This window comes from Myodes glareolus, chromosome 8 (genome assembly GCF_982192425.1).
Source record: "Myodes glareolus chromosome 8, mMyoGla1.1, whole genome shotgun sequence".
Classification (NCBI taxonomy): domain Eukaryota; kingdom Metazoa; phylum Chordata; class Mammalia; order Rodentia; family Cricetidae; genus Myodes; species Myodes glareolus.
In genome coordinates this window covers 39,468,837-39,489,053 of record NC_142033.1, presented here as the reverse complement: position 1 = coordinate 39,489,053, position 20,217 = coordinate 39,468,837, and the positions used below count along the sequence as shown (strand labels likewise).

The 20,217-nt window shown below is 40.6% G+C and overlaps 1 protein-coding gene across 8 annotated transcripts in view; it reads right to left on the bottom strand.

Moving 5' to 3' along the window:
- The window catches only part of Atp8a1 (ATPase phospholipid transporting 8A1), a 216,597-nt gene that overhangs the window by 130,622 nt on the left and 65,758 nt on the right, over positions 1-20,217 (bottom strand). For 4 of the 8 annotated variants that reach the window (XM_087908979.1, XM_087908978.1, XM_087908977.1 and 1 more), the window contains 8 exons: positions 20,018-20,087; positions 18,676-18,803; positions 14,759-14,870; positions 13,270-13,435; positions 10,989-11,116; positions 8,758-8,835; positions 7,458-7,546; positions 2,559-2,603 (listed from right to left, as the gene is read on the bottom strand). In XM_087908979.1, the coding sequence (XP_087765105.1) occupies positions 2,559-2,603; positions 7,458-7,546; positions 8,758-8,835; positions 10,989-11,116; positions 13,270-13,435; positions 14,759-14,870; positions 18,676-18,803; positions 20,018-20,087 (816 nt within the window). The remainder of the gene's footprint in view (positions 1-2,558; positions 2,604-7,457; positions 7,547-8,757; positions 8,836-10,988; positions 11,117-13,269; positions 13,436-14,758; positions 14,871-18,675; positions 18,804-20,017; positions 20,088-20,217) is intronic. The other 4 variants (XM_087908984.1, XM_087908981.1, XM_087908980.1 and 1 more) reach the window with 1 other exon arrangement.

Sequence of the window (20,217 nt, the reverse complement as noted above, 5' to 3'; positions counted from 1 at the left end):
TAATATAGATGTGTTAGATCTCATTATTATAAGGGCACGCCTGGAAGAATGTTTCAGCGAGCCTACCTTTTACAGCAAGATAAATAAATGCCACTCACTCCACACATAATTATAGGCTAGAATGAAATGAGAAAATAACCAAGCAGAAAAGAGAGACTAGTATCAACTGCAGATGCTGTAGTAATAGCCAAAGCCACCGAAATGACTGCAGGCCTGACTCGAAGGCATTTCCTCTGGAGAATCACCCCATGGTCATTTACTTGAAAAACAATGAGAATACGATGCATGACTGTATCAAACAGTTAAGAAAGAAATGAAATAATCTATTTTGTGAGATTTGCTTCAGAATAATAATGGCAGAAAGGCACAGGTGGGATGAAACTGGCCCAGAGCATATACCTTTAAAACAACTGACAAGGACAGTTATTGGTTCTGCTTATCCTTAAACTTTCCAAAGTAAGTTTTTTAAAAAAGATATATATATATATATATATGTATATATATATATAAAATAAGAAAAAATTTTGATTACATGGGTGTTGAAAGCAAAAGGTGTTTTTCTTTCTATTCCTCTCAAAATTTATACTATCAATTTAGATAACAATTTTTAATAGAAAGGAGTTTGTCTGCAAGATTCCATGCCAATTTTGAGAGAAACACAAGTCCTTAACGTCTATGGGTGTGTGACAGAGTGAACCCCCTTCATAGTCAGGCTCCGCTGGGCTTAATGCTGGTTTCTGTGTCTGCTGGTTGTGTTCTTGGGCAGATTGCTTACTGCCTTCTCTACCTCAATTCTATCTACTTGAAAATGACTGTGTCACAGATATGACGAGGAGTGAGAGTAAGAGCCTTCTGGTTAGAGCTCTATTAATCTTCAAAGTTTCTCACTGAGGCAAGTGCTATTGGTGATCACAGTTATGCAATGAGGCTACTCGGGCCATGAGTGGCCTGTTCTAAGGTCAGGTCAAGATCCAAACTTTGGGGGTCAGAATCCCAAGTTCACATGCATGGCCACTCCACACGACCTTACATGGAACCTCACAGATCTGTACCCCCATCTTTGCAAGCCTACAGATGAAGGACCCAAGGACACAAAGAGAGCGTCTTTGCTGTAAAGGGGACACGTGTCTTTCCTGCCGTTAATTTTTTAAACAGCAACCTTCTTTTAGATTCAATAGCAGGTGAAAATATACAATTTGTATACATTAGAACTCATATTTTTCCCAAAAAGATATTTTGTGAAAATAAAATAAGAAAACCAAACTATGTCTCATAGGGAGATATGTGTATTAGTTCTATATTACTAAACAGGGTTTAAAATGGTAGAATTATTGTGTTGTAGGCAAGTAGCAAATGAAAAGACACAGAGGTCCTATAAAGCCCGAGGAGCTTACTCAGATGGCACTCAGCCCCAAGTCAAAGAACACGTCAATAAACATGGTAACTAGAGTCACAGGACCAAATAAGTAGGGGTGTAAGCAGTGCTTAGCTTGAATGACCAACCAATGATAAAAGCTCTGGCAAAGGTATGAACTCTGTGTAACGGGCACTGATGGTGCCACTTGTCACACGAATCAAACACCTGTCTCCATCCATAAATAGCCTTGGGTATTAGGAGGTTTACTACAAACTCTTAGCAAATCTACTATACTGAAATAAATTTTGGTAGGTTGAACACTTATTTTGCGGCTGGAACACAATGAACAGTGGGAATATAACTTAATCATAAAGTATATGTAATCCAAATACATAGAAGAAAGCCTTAAGAGTCTCAAAAATCAGTATTCTCAAAAAAAGCTTTAAAGGAACCAATTTCTTAGAATTTTATTTGCTACCAAATCATGACAACTCATAAAAAAACAAAATACACGAAACTACCCTAGATAAAAACATAAACCCAGCACTGAAAGGATTTTAAAGTAAAACAACCCAGAAACTTCCCATAGTAGTGAAGCTAAACTCATAATATACTGTCTTTAATAAATCTAAAGTGATATACTGATGTCAGGATCCACGATGTGAAATTCACAAAGAATCAGGAAAAAGTGAAAAATAGGAACTAAAGTGAATCATGCTGCGTTCACTGTTAGGTTGTGGTGGAAGAGTTCAGAACACTTGTGCTGTACTCTTAAAGGTCTTCATTTTACAGCCTCGGAAGAGACATTAGAATAAGGAACAGCATTAACTGTTCTGTAGCTCAGGCAGAAGGGGGCAGTGCAGAGCTAAAAAAACACAAGCAAGCTTTCAGAGCTATAGCTGAGTTTTCCCTGCCCAGGCACTTTGAAATCAATGGATTTGAAATCAATAATTATCTATATTAATTACAGGTAATATAGATAAGTAATATAAGGCTCTAGCAACTTTCAACCTTTAGAATATGTTTATGAATGTTTTTTGAAAGAAAAATCAAAGATAACTTAACAGAGTTTAAGAAACATGCACTGCCGAGCATCATCACCCGGCACCTGTGAAGACTTCCCGCGCGAGACCAGGGAAGCTGGTTTAACACAGCCATGCAAGGGAGCCTTTCAAAGAGATCAAAGGACCAAGTAGCTTACCATTCATCAGGCGAGCACCCATAATCCTCAGGTTCGGGGACATGGCTTCAAGAGGAGGGACAGAAAGAGAGGGAAAAATAATCACAGAAAGGCTGGAAACATAAAACCATGAATGAGGAAAGTGCTAAGAGGTGAGTTTCTAGACAGTTAAGAAAAACGAGCTTTTAGTTGGATCTGGAAGAATGGCAGTTAGTACAGTGAGCAGAACATGAGGATTTATGGTAACCAGGTGGACTTACAGAGGTACTCCATAGCCCAGAACTGATTGATGCTCAGAAGCCAGAATTTAGTAATAAACATGTTTAAATTTAGCTGTTTAAACATATGCTATAAAGCTTGTAGGGCGTCAATCATTCGTATTTATAACCATTACAAAGTGTTTTAACAACACAAACATGCTAGTCACCTAGGGTATAGGAAAAAAAAATCTGCCAAATATTTTTTTCAGGAAGCTTTTTCTGCCTTGAGACAATAACTTCCTAAGAGGGGACAGGAAAGTACGAGTTGATTGTTAATTTGTTTGATTAAATGGAACCACTGGTATTCAAAATAGTTTACTCATCAAATAATTTTTAATCTTGAAAAATGTTTTCACTGATACTTTAATTTTACCCATGAGCCTGTGAAGCATGGGAAAAGATCCCCAGATACAGTCCATTTCAACCTCCACAGAACACCCCAAATACACATCAGAGTAGATTTTCTTATTCTGTGATTCTTTCATCACATATAATAAATCAGCATCTCCCCTTTAAGTTAGACTTTCTATACACAGGTAGAGTTCAAATGCACAGATGGTTCTCGATAAGCACAATAAGTTGCTGGAAACTTAAAGACTTCATTAACTCCCTAAATGCCTACTCACTTTTAACCTACTTAGCCAGGGCAGTGTCTTGTACTTCCAAAACATTAACTTCCCGTTCAGGAACAACATCCTCTCCATTACAGCGGATACAATGAAAGGGATCCTTTACCCCACTATTCTTTCCTGTCAAAGGCTTGTGTTTATTGTTTAGGAGGAAACACTCACCCTGACCATTTTGGGCTGGATTTCCAGGAAAGGTGCTGGCCTGTGGCAATGCACCATGGAAATGGGCTTTAGAACCAAGGACAATCACTTGCGATTAACCTCAAAGTTTGGGCTCCAGCCCTGGCACTATCCAGGGGAGCGTTGGTAACTGTCCAAGCAGGAAACACTGGAGGAAGGTCCAGACAGCTTGCATGCGCCTTTGCTCATGGAGAAGGTCCTAACAGCTTGCATGGGTATTGTGTCTCATTCATAGAGAAAGTCCTGACAGCTTGCATTGGTATTGTGTCCCATTCATGGGGAAGGTCCTGACAGCTTGCATTGGTATTGTGCCCCTGCTCATGGAGAAGGTCCTAACAGCTTGCACTGGTATTGTGTCCTGTTCATAGGGAAGGTCCTGACAGCTTGCATTGGTATTATGTTCCATTCACAGAGAAGGTCCTGACAGGCTGCATTGGTACTGTACCCCTGCTCAAGGCTTCACACCAGTGCGGGAGCTAGTGCTTCCTAAATCATGAGGCTTACCAGCCCCAGAGCACAAGGGCAACAGTGCCTGTCCCTGAGTCTGGTGCAGCCCTGGCAGAAGTTGAGTGCCATCCAGAGGGTGATGCGCAGCAAGTGACTTGTCTGTATGAGTTGCCATGAAGACAAGTCAGTGTGATCATATCTGTCCCAGGTAAATTCATTCTCAGATCTGGGTTAAGGACCACTATGTGTAGAAGCATCTCTTGACCTCATTACTCTATCCCATGCCATCTGAGGCTCGCACCGATTCTAATCCATTTTAGCACTGTTGTATTAACTATTACCTATCGACCAAGGTCACACTGTGAATTCTGTGTGGGAACCATGTGAACTCGGTTTATTAGTAGGTTTCTACTATCTAACAAAGAGCCACCCGCAGAAGGAGGCAGATCAGTATTTGTCGTAGGTATATGAAAGGTCGTGGTTGGTCACCAGACACATGAGCAGGCTATAACTAGTCCTCGGGGCTGGGTGTAGGACAACTGCGAAGATTTTCCTGGTGGATCTCTCCTTGGGGTTGTAGGGTTAGCTGATCTATCAAACATGCTTCTCAACAAAACCTCTATGTAAACTACTCCCATACTATCGTCGTTAAGAATCTTCATCTGTTTTACCGAAAGGGGAAGGGTGCATGATTTAACACTAGTCAAATGTCTAATCCCCCAAATAAAAAGAAAACAGCAACAAAAGAATTATTCAAGTTGCTTAATAGACTGTTGTTTTTCTTAAATTTTTTTATTTTATTTTTGCCCCAGAGATAGTATAGACTAAATTGCTGACGAGTACTGGCTATACGATAAACTCTTCAAACTGTCACAGTGTTGAGAACTTGGCCACTGAACACAGAGGTGCTTATTTACTGCAGACACTCAGCCGGCTGTGACAACATCCCCACAGTGTCACCTGCTACACTGATACTTTCCTAAGTGTGTCACAGTGCAACTTCTAGCTTGCAACAAGTTAAATTTATAAGTATAAACAGAGGTATCCTTATTACAAAGTTGATTTCTATGAAATAGTCATGGCTGGCAACTGTGTTTATCATGAAATCCAAACGAAGTCTGACGCAAAGCTTAACTGAAATGAGAGAAACTCTGTTAGAATTAAATTCTGAAACACTGGAGTTTATTCTATTCCTACAGAATTGCTGGATCCAGAGAACTCGCTAAAACCTACACTGCCGGGAGACTTGACAGCCCTGGCCTGCTAAGCTGATCCAATGAGACAGCACAGGACTTTCCTGAGAGCCCGAAGGAGGATTAGCTGTAAACTTATTTGTTGGCATTCAAAGTGTGTTGATTTCTCTTGCTTTGTCATTTCCTGAGGGTGCAGTGGGGATAAACATCAGGATCTCTTCTGCACTACCTCCTCGTATTGAACACAGCTGAGTGTAAACAGAAAACTGTGTAGGTTCCTGCAACCCACGAGTGCACAGTAAGGAGGCTGGCTTACTTCATCACGCAAAGTGTGGGAGGACAGGCTGGGTTTGAGGGACGGGCCAGTCCTGCCAGTTAGGTGGGCAATGCAATGAACGCCCTGTGATAACATTCAAAAATGAGGTGAAGAGATAAGGTGTGAATTATAGAGCTGAGCCATGTCTTAGATTCCCTCCTGTGACCTGTGGGAACAGGCAACAAGGCTACACCCCTGATAATTCACATACAAATTTATATATACATAAAATCACACCGAGAACTATGGGCACTAACACAATGAACAAACCCCTAGTGATGCTCGGAGGTAGCTGAACTAGCTGAAGTGTGGCTTCCAGTATTCTCGAAAGCATGCCGCCACACCTGAGCAGGACCCACTCCTATCGTATTGTTGATCGCCTGCAAACAAAGGGACTTCTGTTCTTATTACTAAACATGATGGTAGGGGTCCGCAGCTTGAAAGGACCTTAGAGGTTCATTTTATTAAGTTTTAATAAAGCTTTACAGAGTTAAGACTATCTGAAAGGGAACCGTCTAAGGTCCCAGGAGGGAATCTAAGACACGGCTCGGCTCTAGGATTCACACCTTATCTCGTCACCTCATTTTTAAATGTTCTCACAGGACGTTCATTGCATTGCCCACCTAACTGGCAGGACTGGCGCGTCCCTCAAACCCAGCCTGTCCCCCCACACTTTGTGTGATGAAGTTATCGACAGACAAGGGAAGAGCTCCGCTTCTGCACATGTGGCCAGGGTTGATTAAGACCCTATTCTGAGCATAAGGAAAACCCACAGAGAGAAGCCCTTCTGCCTCTGGCTGAACCATGTGTAAGTACTTGATGTCAAAGCGTATGACTATGATTCTCTTGCCCAGGAACAATTCTGGGGAGGATGGGGGAGAGCTGTTTCATCTGAGAACTATCAGGCTTCGGGATAAAGAGGGGAAAAAAAATGCAAACTGGAAACATCAGTATTCTTCCCAAATCAAAAGCCTGTCTCTATGGTGTGGAAAAGACATCAATCGCTGTATCCACAGGCTGAAGTCATTTTGAATCAAACTCTCTCCTCTCCTGGGGAACAAGCATTTTGGTCTCTGTTCCTGTTTGCAGACACTGTACATAGGAATAATAACAAATTCAGTTTAAAATGTTTTCAAAACTGAACACCCCTTTTCCACTGACTTGCTGCTTAAAGGCAACACATGAATGAAAACAATGGGTACAAATGCCCAAAGCAAGTAAGTATGATTAAGAAACCAATATTTACTCGCCTCACCGAGGTAAGAACGTTGCAAAATTTACTGATTAAGGCTAGTGCCACTCAACCAGAAGGAGGGTGCCTCTGAATGGTTTAGGTAAGCACACAAATAATAAGACAAAAATTAAATGGATGCCACAGCCAGTCTGAAGGACATTATCACTGCTGTTCTTCAAAGTGAAGGTGTTTATGTCCCTACCTCCTTCCTGTCACCAGCCTTTTAGATTGCTCTGTGACTGCAAAGAGGAGACATGATAAAGGATAAAACAAGAATAATTGTCCAAGCACCGTAGTATTATTTAACTTAACAACAGACAGAAGGCCTCTCCGCAGCTTCTTCCCACATCTCCGCTGCACCCTGACTTAGGTCAGAGCAAAGGGAAATGGTTTCTTATCGCCAGGCCCAGATGGCGGCCTTACAAGGCCCTAAATCCTGAGAGACAGGCCAGTCATTCTCCACCTCACAGCAGCCCCCAAAGAAAGCAAGACCCACTGTAAAATACACAATTAATCCACCCCAGAGTAAAAATAACTGCTTTCTAGACTAAAAGGCAAAATAAAACTTGAACCCTCCTTGCACAAGAATTTCCAAGTATTTCAAACCGATGGCATCAATTAAATGTGTATTTCTTACGGCAAGTAAAGGGAACACACTCACCCATAAGCCACGCCCGCGATGGTGCACTTCTTAAACTGCATCACATTGCACGTCAGGGTCCCAGTTTTGTCAGAAAATATGTACTTAACCTATGAACAAGTTTAAAATCCTAATTAATATTTCAGGGTTTTAAAAAAAATTTAAAAATGTTCCTCTTGGTGTCTTATGCATATCAGGCAGGAGCTACCTAGGAGCTAAATCCACCCTGACCAGAAATGTTTTATAGGGGGAAGAAAATGTATTTAAATTATACTTTCTTTAAAAGTCAACTTTGTTCTACTGTGGGGGTATAATGATGGCTAGAATTGCTCTCAGTACATTCTTTACGGAGCACAGGTCTTCTAGTATTTTAGTGATCAATTATTTTGTATATGGGCATTAATGTGTACTAGAAAAACTAGAGTCAGAGAGAAATCTGCTTCAGCATATTCTGAATTTTTACAGAAAGTTTCACTGCTGTTTTCAAATACAGACAGTACTAAGACCTAGCCAGTAATTCTCAAAATAACAAGAAATTCTAGGGTTGGCAAGAGCTTGTGCAGTTAACTTCAGACACCATCTAAATTGGTAAAGAACAATATAATCCGTTCTAAAAGGAATTTGAATAGTTTGTGTTGGAAAGTGGAGGAAGAGAAAACAAAAATTCTTTTTCAGTTAGCATCTATAAATGGTCTCTCTCTCTCTCTCTCTCTCTCTCTCTCTCTCACACACACACACACACACACACACACACACATATATACACAAATGTCACCTAAAGATGCTTCAGTTAGTGAAGGATGCACGTATGATGTGGACACCACAAGACTATATCACTGGCCTACTGAGGTCAAAACTGTGTGCATTTTATGATGCTTATATAATGATGACATCTCCTGACAATACACTGCTCAGAACAACCCCTGGGAAGTGATGCAAGGCTCTATATATTAATAAAGTCTTAGTTATAAATCTAATCGGAATTTCTATTTGACTAGACTCAAACAATTTAAATCTTTTCCTTCATTCTGGATGAGAGTCCTATAACTCAAAAACAGTCAACATTTTCATCAGACCGTCTGCCTGCTAAGAAACACACCTAGGCTTTGCACAATATCTCACCTTGAAAGAAAAGTCTGTTTACTGTTTGAAAATTTCGCTATGAAATATGACCACTGTATGTCAGGCACGAGCAAATGCATTTTTGTGGATTATTCAAACAAGGGAAAATGAAGAGCCGCTATTTCCTCTGAAGTCACCACACAAGGCGGAAATTCTACCAACTCTCACTTCTGATCCAACTGTGTCAGTAAGAGCTTACCTGGCCAAGTTCCTCATTGAGATTAGATGTCCGGGCCATTGCCGCAGTGTCTGTGGGCTCATAGTGCATGTCAAGGTCCTACAAAGAAGGAAGTGACATCCATCAATACAATGGGCTGGGAGACTGGTTCAGCAAAAGAAATCATTGTTTCTTTCATGTTTCACAGGTCACCACTGGACTGCTGAGCTCTCTGCAGCCACTCTAGTTCCTCACTGTCTGGACACAATTCTAGGTGACAGACCTTAGAAGTATCCAGTGGGGAATGGTTCGCTCTCATTGGAATGGAAAGGAGCGGTAGTGAGAGCCTGCTGTGGAGTCGAATAGTCCATTTACTTTCACTCTTCATTCTCAGCCAACTTAACCTCGTGCTGGGGTTAAGTTTTGCAATACCCATGAAGGGCTCCCTAGAGCGAGGCAAAGCGACTGTTCAGGATGCTTGCTAGAAAGGCAGCTAACGCTTTCCTACAGTTAGCTCTTCAGGCAACGGGAAAAGCTATCTTAAGTGACCACATCTGGCTTAACTTCCCAGGCTAAGTTTCTTTTAATACAGATACTTGACAGTCAACCGAGGAAGGTATAATTTTATATCTCTTTGAACTTGCCTTGCACCCAGGGACCATGAAGTCTGACCCCATCATCCAACCCCAATATGTGAGAGTTTTTACAGTAGAATATTGCATTAACAAGTTGGGACTGTGGCTCGTTGGGTTTCACACCTGTCCTGTCTCTGTTTCTGGGGCAGGCTTTTGAGTTGACATGTCATGCTGGAAGACAGACATTTGCCACGTGAGTTGTGTTGAGAGAGGAGAAGCGAGGGCCCACACAGATCAATCTGGAAACCACATGAAACGCAGACCAGCTGGAGGAGAGGAGGGGGTCTGAGTCAGGAGGGACAGGCTTGACAGAAGAACAGGCATGAGAGGACAGCCGAGGGTGAACACTTTCAAAGCTATCATTCAGGAATCCATACTGTATAACAAGACAACTGGCCTGAACCAGAATCCAGGAGACAGTTATTGATCTCATTTTTGCCCAAGGAGAAAGTGGGCTTGTCAGGGTCATCACAAAGTCTCTGCTGGCTAAGAGGATGGTTAAAAAGCAAGAGCCTGCCAGGCTAACTCAGCGTTACCATTATATATTTGAAACCAATTCTACTTTTTGAAAATCCACATAAAAAATAAGAACGTGAGTAGCCATTTGATTGCCACGGCACATTTACCTAATTATTTATATGAATGAAAGCCCCTCATTAACTTTAATTTATCTCTATATAGCTCAATTCTCTGGCACACATTCCCTGTGTGAAGTGAACTATGCTTGCTGCTTATTTCAGATTACTAAATTACACTGATCTTTTCCCAAACACAAGATCACTCATCACAGGAAGACAATGAACAGCTGCAAATGTATCTTTGGCTATATTTTTAAACTACTGATATTGCTCACATCCAAAGCTTTAAGATGAGTTTGGAACATAAAAAGTGAAATCAAAATTTCTCAAAAAATTCAAGTTTTTGGCAAATAATTTACACAAATCCATTAATTTTAACTAAGATAAAACTGAAAGAACAAAACAATATTTGCTGAAAAAATATAGAACCCAGATGTTTAATATATCTCTCCAATATTAAAATCATATATATATATATATATATATAATTCAAAAAGAAAAACTATGCACACCGAAATCATTTACAGTGTCGAAAATAAGCTAGAAGGATGAGCAAATCCCTCAGTCATGGTAGCAGAACCACAGTTAAGTGCTTGACTGCTAGAAAACTCTTTGTCTCTAAGCAGGTTCTTGACCTGCACAAACACCATGAGACTAAGCACTTTGTTAGTGTCCAGAAACGAAGGTGCACGAAGTCAGGTGACTGGACAGAGCTGCTTATATGGTAAATTATGACACTGCTTCTACAAGACGGATTTTCAGTTCCAAATGCACGGTCTCCTTCCTCTACAGATACTGTGTGTTCCCAACAGGCTTCCTGAACTAGACACCAGTTTTCCTCAGGATGTCTGCTGTTATCCATTCGCCTGACTCTGAGCAGACCATGTTAAAATTATATGAGGCTTAAAAACTACCACCACAGAGTCATCAAAAACGACATACAGTTGAGACTTAAATTTTTTTTAACCTCCAGAAATCAAAAGACTCCAACAGAGTAAATTTTTAAAAAGGACAACATACATGCTTAGGAAGATGACATATAATACAAATTCTTATTTACCCAATTTATGAAGTATGCCTGGGTAAATTTTACCACTTCTAATGTCACCAACAAGCTGATGGGAATGAGGTTGTTGAATAGGATAATGAAAGTCAGGAAGTTCAGCCCGAAATTACTAGCGCCACCATCTGTTGGGGAGAAGGGAGAAGATCATTTATAACTTTTTATGTCTGCAACGAGAAAACCCGAATATCGCAAGAATTTCCTATATTACACAGCTAGGCAAAGATTTTGCTAATAACATATTCTGATTCTCTAACCTCTCCTTCAGTGTAGAATCAAAGTTCCATCATCCCTTTCTCTAGGGTCCCACATGAGGGACTGAACCAACTTTAGACTGACAATAATCTGTCTATACTTGATATGTGTAGACGATAAATAATACAGGGTAATAACTACTTAGACAACATATACTTTGTATCATGCATATTAAGTAATCTGGATATGACTCACAGTACATGACAGAATACACACAGTACAAATAGTGGGCCATTTAAATAAAAGGCTTGGGCATCTGTCAGGTTATGGTCCTTTCCTGGAGGCCTAGAATCAGTTCCAATGCTACAGAGAGACAGTTGTACTTGTATTCAGCATGTTAATCCTATTAAGATCTCCACAGTGCTATTAAAAAGTGCAAGAAACCCAGCATGGCACTTCTAATCCCAGCACTCGGGAGGCAGAGGCAGGTGGATCTCTTGAGTTCGAGGCCAGCCTGGTCTAACGAGTGAGTTTCAGGATGTACGAGGCTACACAGAGAAACCCTATTCCATTCTGGTGGGGGCAGGGAAGCGCGGTGGTATGTGGCACGCGTGGATGAAAGAGAAGCGATCTAGCCTTTGGTACTGCACATTGTGCTCCAATAAGGAAGTCCAGAGATATCAGGAGGGTTGAAGGTTTGTAAATGCAAAGTTTCAACTGGGCGGAACCACTATGTGGATTCTTGAAAGCATTTTCAAAGCATGGTTCCAAAGCAAACACAATAGCAACTAGAACAATCCAAGTTGTAAGAACACTTCTTATTTTTCCAGTACTGGTCTCCCGGGAGGCCTCACGCACAGTCGGTAAGCATTACACTGAGCTGTATCCTTAGCTACAGGAACGTTACTCATGCGTAGGTAAATTAGCCTCCTAAGTAAATTAACTTCTTCCTCCTCAATAAGGAAAATAAAACAGGGAAGACTAATATGGTGTAAGGAATATACACAAACAAATTGATGGCAGTAATAACATTTTTTTCCATGCTGAAATAATAAATCAATAACTATAAAATAACTTGGGATAGCTGCAAAGCTAACTAAATGTAATAAAAAAAGTTAGATAAATGTAATAAAAACAACCTTAAAAATCTGTTTTTTGTTTTTTCCTGTAAGACTACGGCAATTTGTTTTCACACTTTGGGGAAATTGTTTACTGACTAAGTATTCATCACAGGGAAATGCAAACTCATTTCCTAGAAATATCCAGAGGGGATGCATTAATATGAGAACAGCGAGAATACATGCTCCAGACGGAAGTGATTAAGACTGCTCTCCCTGGGATAGGATGAACATTCACATAAAAGTTCTGTTACTGAGTTCAAAGAAAAGCACATTTAAAGGAAGAAAGGAAAGGAAAGGAAGGAAGGAAGGAAGGAAGGAAGGAAGGAAGGAGGGAGGAAAAAAGAAAAAACATTCAGTTCAAACATTTTTAAAGCATATAAATTATGCTTTCATAATATATTCAATACTCTTAATTTTCTCCACACATCATCTCCTTGCATGAGTTTAACTGCTATATTTAATATATTTTAGAGGGCAGCTTTTATTTAATGTATCATGTTAATGGTTATATTTATAAAGCATTTTATACTACTATGGAATGGAGGCATGCTTTTTAAGTATTTTATTAATTAATTAATTAATCTATTTATTTATTTATTTATTTGGTATCCTGCCTGCAGGCCAGAAGAGGGCACCAGATCTCATTACAGATGGTTTTGAGTCACCATGTGGTTGCTGGGAATTAAACTTAGGACCCCTGGAAGAGCAGTCAGTGCTCTTAACCTCTGAGCCACTTCTCCAGCCCCACTTTTAAGTACTTTGAAGTTTTGAGAACCTAAATTTTACTTGCTTTTCCTGGAAATCTATTGAAAAATGAAGAGAAGACTTCCAGTTATCCTAGCTACAAGTTTTCTTTTCATAAACAAGGGGACATTCCTCAAACTCAGTTAAGGTTGATGGCGAAGCAAATGTCTATTTAACTGAAAGGTAAAAAGTAAAGAAGTCAGCAGTTCATTGCTCACAGTGTAGATGGAGGTACCAGTCTTTCCCCGAATGCTTTCGATTCCAAATGGCCGAGCCCACAGAACAGACAAGAGACATGGCGATCAAGATGCAAAATAAGATCAGAATCTGTACATTCGTAATCCGCTCCACATTGGAGAGTTTAAGTGGCGGACTTGTGGAATTCTGTAAAACAAAACACAACAGAACGAATGGCAAACACTGCACAGTTTAGCATCGCTTACTTAGTATTCGATGAGGGTGACAAAGTCACAACTAGCACTTGGGCTTGAGCTGTAAACTCTTCCAAACACATGACAAGTGCAACAAGATGCCCACAGCTGCCACTTCTTTTTCTTACCATGTGCACCTTTTTCTGGGCTGTAAAATAATGAGAGAAAGGGGGAGGCTAACATTCATTTTGCAGACTGTGTCGGGGAGGTTAAGATGTATTGGTCTGCTTAAGCAAACAAGATCTTTCCACAGCATCTACGACCTGCCTTTGCTTAGAAAAGAGGCCGAGAAAAAAGACCCACGGCTCTGCAAACATCTCAACATCCCAAGGTCCTCTGGTGCCGCTCAGCAACTGTTTTACTGGACGCAGCAGTAGTTCAAGTCAAATCATCTATGATCAGTAACAGCAGCTGCGGCAGCAGGCTGGCTTAGGAGGCAGAGGCAGGAGGACCGTGGAGCAAGCCTGACCTATGCAGCAGAGCACAAGGAAGGCTTCTCTGCTCTATGTGATTTCAGTAGTTATGCCAGGTCTGAGCATGCTCAGGACATAAATGGAAATCCCTCATGGCAAATAGAAGTGAAGAATGATAGACTTGATAGCACAACCACGGTGGGAGCCCTGCCAACCATCTCACTTGGAATGACAGCAACGTCACACCTGTATGACGTACAGGGACACTGCTATTAGTATTAGCAGTACTAATAATAGAACTCCTATTAGTATTTCAAAGTGAGTTTCCTATACTTGCTACACTATTGAATGCAGATAGTATTACAATGTAGAGATGAAGCCCCCATGGTGTAGAGAAACATCAGGACAGTAGATGGCAAAAACAGTCTTGTATGGAATGCCATGGGAAAAAAATGGCTGTTTAATTTATAGTTTTTCTTTAAATTTTATGGAAAAATTCCAATTTTAAAATTTGATCATTGCATTATAGTAAAAGCATGAAATAAATACTTTAATGCAGACACTGGTACACAGACCACTTGAAGTGAGCACCAGCAGTTGGAAAACACACAGCACTATTGGGCGTTCTTACATCATGTGATCTTGGGAGAAGCTTCTCAGAATTCCCATGTGTAGCGAGCTCTTCACACAGGGAAGGAATTTCAAGATCTCATTCACCTTGTTCCCAATATGGGTGTGTGGTATGAGGCTAAAGGAATATCTGGCAGCTGATCTGCTCTGTTTGGGCCAAGGGCACCAAGAACGATGAGTCATGCATTTCCAAAAGAGTTAGGCTCAAAAGATTTCATAGATAAAGGTCCCACCTGCATCAGCTTGGTGTCATGGCCAGTGTAGACGACTATCCCATGGACCCACTGAGTATTTCTTAACTGAGCGCCTCGAAGAAGAATCTGGTCTGCTCCCAAGGGAACAGTGCTGCGACAGAGTGTATTGGCATTAGAAATGACATTGTCCAAGACGCTCAAGAAACGCACAACCATCACAGTTATCAAAGTCTCCACCATGAACACTTTATTTTTGGAAAGGAAGTATTTTTTTCCCACCAACAATGATAATTTTCCAATATAACTGTTGGGAAGACATTGGTTTTGTCCTTAAGATCAGACTGGTCATTTCCTATATAGCTTTACTCTCCCTGGGAGACTACAAGTATCCCCAAATATTACAAAGCTGAAGCTCCAACCCCCAACTGTGATGACATTTGTAGTCGTACCTCTACCAGGCTATGAGTTTTCGGTGAATTCAGGAGGGTGAAGCACTCTGATGCAATTAGTGCCCTAAGAAGACACCAGAGGGCCTTCTTTGTCACATAAAAATATACAGAGAAGACGTTTTTGATCAGATGCAAAGATGGCCTTCATCAGAGTCCAGTCATACTGGATATTTTTCATTATCCAGATGGGAAGAAAAACAAATTTCTACTTATAAAACTATCAGGTTCTATCATCACGGCTGTCAGAGCAAACCAATACACTATCTCAAATAGCAAGCAATGCTTGGGGATGAAGTAGCTGATCTCACATATGATTTTTCCTGAGTTAATAAGTTGACTTAAGTTTATGTAAAGTTTGGAATTGGTGAAGCTAAGATATCTGTCCCTACCCTCTCAATAAACACACATAAACACAATTTTAAATTACAGACAACTTTGTACACAATCAGGGTTCAAAAACAGCACACAGTAAAATAAGCCCAAAACTCATTCACATCTGGCACCATCATCCCCTTTCTGAAATAAGGGCCTAGACCTAAACCTTACAGTGTTCATCTTACAGGATTGGTGTCAGCTTCCCAGGGAATACAAACACATTTCCCATGAACGGCAATCATTTTGAAGCCATTTGCTTTCAAGACTTTAAATCACATTTTCATGAATAAGGCCCAGGTTGGGTCTTTTGTGTGTATCTTCTAAGGCTAACCATGGGGCACATTATTTGGGCACGATATATAAACTTGACTCAAGAGTACCAAGGTACTATTGCAGGTGTGCCCTGAGTCAGTCGATAGAAATGGAAGATCCAAAGTTGAATGGGTCAAAGATTCTTCATAACCATGATGGTTTTCATTTAACAAGAAAGTAAAATGTAAAAAAAAAAAAAAGAGCCCAATATAAAGAAAATATACTTAAAACTTCTAGGAAAAGGAGGAAGGCATTTCTGATGGAAGTCTATAAAGACTATAGAACTTGTCAGTTAGAAAAGGCCATGGAGCTGGGGGAACTCTGTTTCTGGTGGGCTTAGGTTGTTGAGTCAGCTTCTAAGGCTAGAGATAATTTGGGCATTGGAGCTTCTTTCAGGAAATATACTCTTCTGGCTCAGTGGAATCAATCCGGATGTGTGGGTTAGAACAGCCCTGCGGGAGTCCTCAGGAAATAGTCTATTTCATCCCTCATCACTTACATCCAACAGCAGCCCTTAGGGCCCCTGGGGATGGGAATGAAGCTTAGACCATTGTGTGAGAAAATATAAAATGCCTGAGGACCGGTTATTATGTATGAAAAAGAGGTTTAATTTTGAGTCAATCTGCAGTTATCACAATGGAGGCTGAGTTGCCAGTATGTAAACCCTGCAGGAGACAAAACCATATTGAAACCACAGAACTCTCTTGTATATATGTCAATATTTGGAGTACACTTCAGGATTGAGGTGGTGGTGGGGGCTTTGAGGCTAAAGCAGGTTCCACAAAATACTTGAGAAGTTGCTGGATTTTGCTGTAGGGCATAAGTACACCCACCAATTCTCACCTAAACTGATTGGGCTCAGCATCACAGCCGGCATACATTCGTTGCTTCCCACTGCCTTCTACCCAACCTGTTCCTCTTTGAGCACCTGCCTCACTCATTCATTTCAACCTTTCCGATAAAATTAAGCATATTATAAAATTCCAGTGTCTTAAATCTTGGCACTATCATATAAAGTTTTCTTCATGGCATGGATTTGCTTGGCACCAATTTAATGAGAAGTTGGTAAGGAATGGAAGCCGGCCAGTTAAAAAATGTCAGACTTGAGAAATGATACTTGTCCAAATGGCCAAATTTATCATTAGTATATAACCATATGTTCAAGGAAAGATTACTTTGAAAATTCTAGAATTAACATTTACCTCAAAGATCAGAGGAAGTTTTGGGAATGAGATAAGTGTGTCTGTCACCTCAGGATATGTGTCACATGCCATGTACTTAGCAGCGTATCATTCATATTTTATAGTGAGAACATTGACAACATTCCTCTAGGCTGGTTGGACCAGAACATCTAGCTGACGCTTACCTGGCCACCACACCTATCTGGTAGACATCATCTACTGTGTAGAGGAGGTAGGGCAAAGAGGGAAAGAATGAAGACAGGAATCAGAAGTGGGGCAGCACACACCCCACTGTCTGGCGTGGTTCTGCCTGAATTCTTTGCTTTGCATTGTAAACTTCCTTGATAAAGAAGCCACGCTTGCTGTAGGTAATTCTTCTCCATGACGTCAGGCTCACCCTTATCAGGCTCACCCTGTTCTAATCAAGGGTCATGATCTCTACTCAATAAACCGAAATGTTCATGTTCAGCTACACTGCAGCTGGTCACGAGTGATAGCGGACCCGACTTTGTACCTCTCTTTCTTCTTGAAAGTTTCTTTACTCTTTCTTGGTTTTTATCCCATGAACTTCATCTCTAATCCCTGCTCTCTCAGCCTCCCAATGTTAGACAGTCCTTGGGTCTTTTGATTTTCCTATCCATATTCAATTTCAATGATTTTCCCAGTCCTAGTGAGGAGTTTAAATATCTATGTGAACTACTCTCAAGGTTAAGACATACATATATATATATATATATTTTTGAGACAGGTCTCTCTGTAGTTTTGGAGCTGTCCTGAAGCAATTTCTTGCTGACCAGGCTGGCCTTGAACTCACAGAGATCTGACTGCTCCTGCCTCTTGAGTGCTGGAATTAAAGGCCACCACTGCCCAGCCAGATATATTCAAATGCTGCTTGGACACCAAAAACTTATTAAGTCCACAACTAAAGGGATGATGTTTCCCCTCCATAACTCACTCATGGATCCCAAGTTTGCTCAGAAAATCTATAATACCCTACAAAGCCTTATGCAATCTGTTGGCTTTCACCTCAATTTCTTCTCGTTCAATCACAGTGATTTGCACTATTTCTTCTGTCCAGAATCTTCTACTTCAGACATTCAAGTCACTAAGCTCCTAACCTGACTAGAAGATGATTTAAACAATCACCATTGTTCAAATGTCACCTAAAAGAGGCTGACTTCAATCACCCCGAGAGATTCCCTCCTGAGGAAATTTCCTTATCTAACAGCTTTCCTCTTGTCCAATGCTATATCTCCCAAAAGCTCCATTGTTTTTTTTTATTAACAAACAATAAAATTTTCTTATTTATTCCTTTACTTCATCTACTTTACTACAAGAAAGTAAGCTTACAAAATCCTATATATTTATATATTGAAATTCAATCTTTAATATTGTGGCACTTAGAATGTTGGTTTCTTGAGAAGAGGGTGGTTAAGTCTTGAAATTTCTGCACTGGCAGGGACATGGGAAGGTCCTGGATTATATTACATGAGCGGGTCAGGATTCAGCCTCCTTCCAGAGGGATGTGAGTCAGAAAATAGGCATGCTTAAAACAAAGGTGGGAAGTGAGTATCCACAGTGAGAGCAGAGGAAAACCGTACGGGCTACTGGATTACACGGTGAAAGTGAGTTTACCTACCCATGTCCGTCGAGCCTTATATTCCCAACAAAATCATAGAGATGTCGGTTTGGGCTTTCACACTCGATTCTGCCGGAAATTCTCATCAAACTGTCAATGTCCTTGATGTCTGATGTTGCTGGTAAGCCCTGTTGGAACATTTTCAGATAAACAGAGTATTTTAGGTAAGTATGTTGGGGGCACTCTCCAAGGTCTTACAGACAAGGATCTCACTATTTTTCAAATAATTCCCTTCCTTTTAACCAGTATTGTCAAACTATAATATATCCTCATCAGTGTGGGCACAGACCTTTAGTAGAGAATAATGGAACTTCTATGGAAGTTCTAAAGTACCCAGTGCATCTGGTAAAAATCAGTATTTGCTGCTGAACACTCTCTGTATTTTAAAAATACAGAGAATCGAATGAAAGGGACAAAACACAGGCAGTCTGTTCAACAGAGCAGTTTGTCCGTCCCTCCTCTTTTTTCTTCTCTCACTCCCTCCCTCCTTGAGAGGGAGAACTTCCGAGCAGTCCTTCACCCAGCTGGAGGTGACAGGCACTGAGACCATCCACTCAGCCGTCTGACTTTATTTCTACCATAGGCCAAATACCCTGCTGGCATTGCTGTCACTCAGCAAGAAGTTAATATTACATATTTTAATTCCGCCCCTCAAAGCTTTAGAAACAAAATCTCACAGTTGTTCTGTGCGATTTTTCATAAAACGAAAAGCAAATTAGTAATATAAAGCAGTTCAAATCCCCAAGATAAATGTTTCTGAAGAGCAATGAAAATTTTGGCTTGTAAGTGTGGCAAACCCAATGCTAACTGGGGGGCTAAGAAAAACAAATTAACATGCCAAAGAGCTTAGAACACCGGATGGTAGTGGGACTTACCTGTAATCCCAGCACTCACAGAAGCAGGTGGATATCTGTGAGTTTGAAGCCAGACTGGTCTACATAATGAGTGCAGGCCAATTAGAGCACACTTGTATGCATTCTCTCTCTCTCTCTTTCTCTCTTTCTTTCTCTCTCTCTCTCTCTCTCTCACACACACACACACACACACACACACATACATATACACACAAAAAAAACAAGCATTAAGAACTGCTACTATTACTATTATTATCATTCAAGCATTGACTATTATACAAAATAGTATTACAAATAATATTTCATGGTTGGTCATATTTATCCAGTAAAGTAAATGAGTCCCACAATACTTAATGTTACTGGCTGATGAAACATTTTCCACAATGGCTCAAAGAGAAAACAGTTCTAATTAGACAGATTCACTCTTAGACAGAGGTTCTTAAATACAGAGCAGAAAGCAGTAACTGGGAGCTGATGGCAGAACTCACCTGTCTAATTTTCAAGTTGGTTTCACCATCTAAGTTGGATGTCTCGATGTAGCACATGGCCTGGGGCTCACTGTTATTCGTAATTGAGAAACACAAAGATTTAGTTGGGGAAGGGAAGGAAGGTACCAACTGCCATTGATCTAAGAGCTCAGACTTACCAAAGCCATTTGTTCTAGACAAAGCCCTGGTCCCCTAGCTTC